The sequence below is a fragment of the Penaeus japonicus genome, unplaced genomic scaffold, assembly GCF_977035675.1.
Source record: "Penaeus japonicus unplaced genomic scaffold, GWHDUDI00000001_assembly GWHDUDI00002010, whole genome shotgun sequence".
NCBI lineage: Eukaryota > Metazoa > Arthropoda > Malacostraca > Decapoda > Penaeidae > Penaeus > Penaeus japonicus.
In genome coordinates this window covers 12,501-19,225 of record NW_028236412.1, presented here as the reverse complement: position 1 = coordinate 19,225, position 6,725 = coordinate 12,501, and the positions used below count along the sequence as shown (strand labels likewise).

At 53.8% G+C, this 6,725-nt stretch overlaps 1 protein-coding gene across 1 annotated transcript in view; it reads left to right on the top strand.

The window, feature by feature from the left end:
* Positions 1-1,131: 1,131 nt before the first annotated feature.
* LOC122266877 (uncharacterized) overlaps positions 1,132-6,725 on the top strand; it is a gene marked incomplete at its 3' end in the record, with an annotated part of 9,906 nt that continues 4,312 nt past the window's right edge. Inside the window, 4 exon segments of the mRNA XM_086535682.1 lie at positions 1,132-1,194; positions 2,135-2,308; positions 3,682-5,643; positions 6,123-6,395. Coding sequence (XP_086391808.1) covers positions 2,168-2,308; positions 3,682-5,643; positions 6,123-6,395 — 2,376 coding nt within the window.

The window sequence follows — 6,725 nt, the reverse complement described above, 5'->3', positions numbered from 1 at the left end:
ATATATATAATATAACTATCTATATATATATATACCTTGAGAGAGAGATGAGAAGGAGAGAGAGAGAGATAGCAGAGAGAGAGAGAGAGAGATGGATACAATAATAGATAGATAAATAGATATACAGATATTACACACAATAAATAAATAACACACAACCCATACACAACACGCCACCATCAGGCACACACACATTCCAACAACACACAACAACACACACATATATATATATATATAGATATACTATCATATTTAACTTATATAATATATATATAATAATAGATATATATCAATATATATTTATATATATATATATAGTTATAATTGTATAGTATGACGTATACTATATATATATACTATTATATACTATATATATATATATCAATACCAATGTACTATATACTATATATATATATATATATCTATGTAACTATAATATATTATATATAGATATTTCTATATTGTGTGTGTCGTGTGTTGTGTGTGTGTGTGGGTGTGGGTGTACATACATAGCAAACATATATATATATATATATAAAATATATAGTAGAGTATATATATAATATATATATATATATATATATATAGTATATATATACATATATATAACGGTACATGCATACAAATATAGTATATATATATTATATATATATATTAAATATATATATATATATATTATATATAATATATTTAGAGTATAGTATTTATATGTATATTTATATAATATGCATATACTAATTTATATATATATACTAGTATGAGTATAATAGATAGTCCTATATATATATATATATATATATATGACTGATAAGTGCATATATCTTAATATATACATATATTATATATATATAGATATAGAATATAATATATAATATATATACATATATATATATATATAGATATACATACACAAACCACTAGACACCACATATATATGATATATATATATATATTATAATATATATAATATATATAGATATATAGTATATATATAAATGGTAAATATATGATATATATATCGAGAAAAAAAGGCGGCAAGGACGACCTCGAGGCGGCGCGACGGCTGCTGGCCGCCTCGAGGGGGGAGGAGGTACGTAAGGGGGAGGGGGAGGGGGAGAGGGAAGGGGGAGGGGGAGGGCCAAGGACGACCTCGAGGCGGCGCGACGGCTGCTGGCCGCCTCGAGGGGGGAGGAGGTACGTACGAACGCACGCGGGCAGGGAAGGGGAACGCTGGAGGGTTGGAGGAGGAGGTGGGTGGTTGGAGGAGTGAATGAATGAGTTGGGTGGTTGGATGGATGGATGGATTTCCTCTCCTTCCCTTCTCCCTCCCTTCTCCCTCCCTCCTTCCCCCCTATCTCCCTCCCTTCTCCCTCCCTCTCACTCTCTCTCACTCACTCACTCCCTCCCTCTCCTTCCCCCTATCTCACCTCACACACCTTTCTCTCCCTTCTCCCCCTTCCTCTCCTTCCCTTCTCCCTCCCTCTCACTCTCACTCACTCCCTCCCTATCTCCCTCTCCCTCCCTCCCTCCCTCCCTCCCTCCTTCCCCCTCCCAATCTCCCTCCCTTCTCCCTCCCTCCTTCCCCCCAATCTCCCTCCCTTCTCCCTCCCTCCTTCCCCCTATCTCCCTATCTCACTCACCATTCTCTCTCTCCCTTCTTCTCCCCCTTCGTCGTCGTCGGCAGCAGCAGCACCTCCCTCTCACTCCCTTCCTCTCCTCTTCCCTCCCTCCTTCCCCCTATCTCCCTTTCTCTCCCTCCCTATCTCCCTCCTTCCCCCTATCTCACTATCTTCGTAATCTATCCCTCACTCACCTTCCCCTTCAGGCAGCAGCAGCAGCACCCCCTCCTTCCCCCTATCTCCCTTTCTCTCCCTCCCTATCTCCCTCCTTCCCCCTATCTCACTATTCTATCTAATTCACCATTTTTCTATTCTATCTCACTCACCTTTCTCTCTCTCTCTCCCTTCTTCCCCCCCTTCAGCAGCAGCAGCAGCACCCCCTCCTTCCCCCTATCTCCCTTTCTCTCCCTCCCTATCTCCCTCCCTCCCCCTATCTCACTATTCTATCTAATTCACCATTTTTCTATTCTATCTCACTCACCTTTCTCTCTCTCTCCCTTCTTCCCCCCCTTCAGCAGCAGCAGCAGCACCCCCTCCTTCCGGAGACGATGAGCAAGGCGGTGCACCAGCTGGGCGAGCGTCTGGCGGAGGCGACGTGGCAGCGAGACGCCCTCGAGAGGCACGTGTCTTCCGTCACGCAGGAGATGAGGGACGAAAGGAGGCGGCTTCAGGAGGCGGAGGCTGCGAGGGTGAGTGAGGGAGGAGAGGGAGAGGGGGTGAGGGGGAGGGAGGGGGAGGGAGGAGAGGAGAAGGCTTCAGGAGGCGGAGGCTGCGAGGGTGAGTGAGGGAGGAGAGGGAGAGGGGGTGAGGGGGAGGGAGGGAGGGAGGGGGAGGGAGGGGGAGGGAGGAGAGGAGGCGGCTTCAGGAGGCGGAGGCTGCGAGGGTGAGGGAGGGAGGAGAGGGAGAGGGGGGGGGGGGGAGGGAGGAGGGGAGGGAGGGGGAGGGAGGAGAGGAGAAGGCTTCAGGAGGCGGAGGCTGCGAGGGTGAGTGAGGGAGGAGAGGGAGAGGGGGGGAGGGGGAGGAGGGGGAGGGAGGGGAGGGGGAGGGGAGGGGAGGGAGGAGAGGAGAAGGCTTCAGGAGGCGGAGGCTGCGAGGGTGAGTGAGGGAGGAGAGGGAGAGGGGGTGAGGGTGAGTGAGTGAGGGAGGGAGGGGAGGGGGAGGGAGGGGGAGGGAGGAGAGGAGAAGGCTTCAGGAGGCGGAGGCTGCGAGGGTGAGTGAGGGAGGAGAGGGAGAGGGGGTGAGGGGGAGGGAGGGGGGGGGGGGGGGGGGGGGGGGGGGGGGGGGAGGGAAGGGGGGGGGGGGGGGGGGGGGGGGGGGAGGAGAGGAGAAGGCTTCAGGAGGCGGAGGCTGCGAGGGTGAGTGAGGGAGGAGAGGGAGAGGGGGTGAGGGGGAGGGAGGGAGGGAGGGGGAGGGAGGGGAGGGAGGAGAGGAGAAGGCTTCAGGAGGCGGAGGCTGCGAGGGTGAGTGAGGGAGGAGAGGGAGAGGGGGTGAGGGGGAGGGAGGGGGAGGGAGGGGGAGGGAGGAGAGGAGAAGGCTTCAGGAGGCGGAGGCTGCGAGGGTGAGTGAGGGAGGAGAGGGAGAGGGGGTGAGGGGGAGGGAGGGAGGGAGGGGGAGGGAGGGGAGGGAGAGGTGGTGAGGGGGAGGGAGGGATGAGGGGGAGGGAGGGGGAGGGAGGAGAGGAGAAGGCTTCAGGAGGCGGAGGCTGCGAGGGTGAGTGAGGGAGGAGAGGGAGAGGGGGTGAGGGGGAGGGAGGGAGGGAGGGGGAGGGAGGGGGAGGGAGGAGAGGAGAAGGCTTCAGGAGGCGGAGGCTGCGAGGGTGAGTGAGGGAGGAGAGGGAGGGGAGGGAGAGGTGGTGAGGGGGAGGGAGGGGAGATGAGGGAGGAGAGGAGGCGGCGAGGGTGAGTGAGGGAGAGGGAGGGAGGGAGGTAGTGGGGGAAGGATTTGGAGGAGGGTGAGGTGAGGTGAGGGAGGAAAGAAGGGAAGATGTATGATGCTCGTAAATTCCCCTCATACCCCGCCATAATTCCCCTCACATTCCCCTCATATTCCCTCATGATTCCAGGCCGAGTTGGAGCGTGAGTGTGAGGACCTGCGCGACCAGCTGGAAGAGGTGCAGAAGGGCGAGCGTCCGACGCCTGAAGGTGGACCTCGAGGGGGCGGTGGAGGAGGAGGAGGAGGAGGAGGAGGCGGCCTGCCTACCATCGAGGAGGAGGAGGACGCCGAGGGAGAGGGAGGGGAGGGGAGGAGTCCCACCCTCGGAGGGGAAGAGGAGGAGGAGGAAGGAGCGAAGGAGGAAGAGGAAGAGGAAGAGGATGAGGATGAGCTGAGGAAGAGGAAGAAGAAGAAGAGGAGGAGGAGGAGGAAGAATGACGGCGACGGTGACGACGGAGGCATGAGGAAGCACGAGGAGGAAGAGGACGAGGAGGACGAGGACGAAGAGGAGGAGGCGTCGAGGGCGAGCAGGATCCTGTACCTGGAGGCGCAGGTGGAGGCACTGTCGGAGGCGCGTGGCAACCTCGAGGTGGAGGTGGAGCGACTGCGGGCGGGGGCGCGGGCGGGGGCGGGGGCGGGGGCGGGGGCCGGTAACCTTCTCAACCTCGAGACGGAGGCCGCGTCGCTGAGGCAGGTCAGGCTCTCGCTCGAGGCCGAGGTCGGGGCGCTGAGGGCCGAGGGGCGCCGAGTGCAGGAGGAGAAGGAGAGGCTGGAGGAGGAGGTCGGGGCGCTGAGGGCCGAGGGGCGCGTGGCTCGAGAGGAGAAGGAGAGCCTCGAGGGACAGCTTGACACGCTGACGAGGCAGCTGGACCTGGAGGCGGTCACCCACAAGGACGAGCGCGAGGACCTGGAGGAGAAGCGGCTACTCCTCGAGGACAAGATCCACAGCCTGGAGGACGAGGTGGGCCGCCTGCGGGCCTCCGAGGGCCTGAACGCGCACGAGCGGCAGAGCCTCGGCCAGCAGCTCCTCCTCCAATACCGGGCCGTCGAGGAGCGCAACGAAGTGATCTCAAGGCTCGAGGGGGAGCTCCGCGACTTGACGCTGAAGCAGGCCGTCCTCGAAGCGCCCGAGAGGACCCTGGCGGAGCTGAGGACGCGGCTGGAGGAGCGGGAGAGGGAGCTCGACGCGGCTAAGTCCCAAATCATCTTCAAGGAGGACAAGCTGGACGAGCTGACGCAGAGCCTCGCCGAGAAGGAAGCCGAGGCGGAGGCTCGAGACCGCGAAGTCGAGGAATTGAAGGGGAGACTCAAGGAAATAGAGGAAGAAAACGGAAAGCAAAGAGAGAAAGAAATCGGGGAATTGAGGGGGAGACTAGAGAAAAGCCAGGAAGAAATCGGGGAATTGAAGGGTAGACTAGAGAAAAGCCAGGAAGAAATCCGCCAAAACAGGGAGCGAGGGATGGAAGCGCTGAAGGAACAGTTCGGAAAGGAGCGAGAAGAAATGGAACGATGGAGGGAAGAGATGGAGACGAAGAGAGAAGAGGTAAAGATTAAGGAAGAGGAGTTGGAGAGGAGGAGAGAAGAGCTGGAGAGCAAGGAGAAGGAGATCGAGAACAGGAGAGAAGAGATAGAACAGAAGAAAGAGGAGTTGGCAAAGAACAGAGAGGAACTAGAACGCAGCGAGACGGAGATGTTCCAGCTCAGAGAGAGAATGGAAGAACTGACCAACGAGAACAAGAGGAGGGAGGAAGAGGAGGCAAAGAGGAGAGAGGAAGAGGAGGAGAAGAGGAGAGGAGAGAGAGAGGCCTGGACGAGGGAGAGAGAGAGACTCGAGGGAGAAGTGAAAGCTCTGACCGAGGAGAGTGAATGGGCGAGAGCGAGAGAAAGGGAAAGAGAGAAAGAGCACGACAGCGCCAGCAAACGAACCAAGGAAGAGGAAGAGAAGGAAGAAGAAGAAAGGGAGAGAATGAGGCAAGAGATTGAATGCATAAGAGGAGAGAGAGAAGAGATGATAAAGGCGCTGAAGCAGAAACACGAGGAAAGTCTGGCTTATCACGCCGAGGTGCAGAGACTTACGGCTGTGTTAATGCAGGTAAGAGAGGGAGAGAGAGAGACAGACAGACAGACAGACAGACAGACTGACTGACTGAGAAGGAAACAGAGAGGCAGTATGAGACAGACAGACAGACAGAGACAGAAACAGAGAGGCAGTGAGGGACAGACAAACAGACAGAGAGACAGTGAGACAGAGACAGAGACAGTGAGAGTGAGAGTGAGAGTGAGAGTGAGAGTGAGAGTGAGAGAGACAGACAGAGACAGAGACAGAGACAGAGACAGAGACAGAGAGAGACAGACAGACAGAGACAGAGACAGAGAGAGAGACAGAGAGAGAGAGAGAGAGAGAGAGAGAGAGAGAGAGAGAGAGAGAGAGAGAGAGAGAGACAGAGACAGTGAGAGACAGAGACAGTGAGAGACAGAGACAGAGACAGAGACAGTGAGAGAGAGAGAGAGAGATGATTATCAATGGCACAGCTAAACTCCAAACCTAACCCCCTCCACGTGCGCCAACAGATGAACGACCACGTGAAGGAATTCGAGAGAACGAAATCTGAACTGGAGAGAGCGAGGAGAGACGAAGAGAACGCGAGGAGAGAGTCCGAGCGAGCGAGGAGAGACGAAGAGACTGCGAAGACGGCACTAGAGAGGGCGAAGGAGGAAGAGGAGAAGGCGAAGAAGGAGCAAGGCGAATGGGAGAAGGGACAGCGGGCAATAAAGGAGGAGAGAGACCAACTGCGATTGGCGAACGCGCAGTTTAATAACCAGTATCTGGAACAGAGCAAGGAGGTGAGTGAGAGTGAGAGAGAGTGAGTAAATGAGTAAGAGAGTGAGTGAGTAAGAGAGTGAGAGAGAGTGAGTAAATGAGTGAGTGAGTAAGAGAGAGAGTGAGTGAGTGAATAAGAGAGAGAGAGAGAAAAAAAAAGAAGTAAGAGAGAGAGAAAAAAAAAAATAAGAGAAAAAAAGGGAGAGAAAGAGAGAGTGAGTGAATGAGTGAGTGAGTGAGTGAATGAGTGAGTGAGAGAGAAAGAGAGAGAGAGAGAAAGAAAGAAAGAGAGAAAGAAAGAAAGAAAAAAGGAAGAAAGAGAGAGAGAGAGCGAAAAAAAAAAATCCACTCTC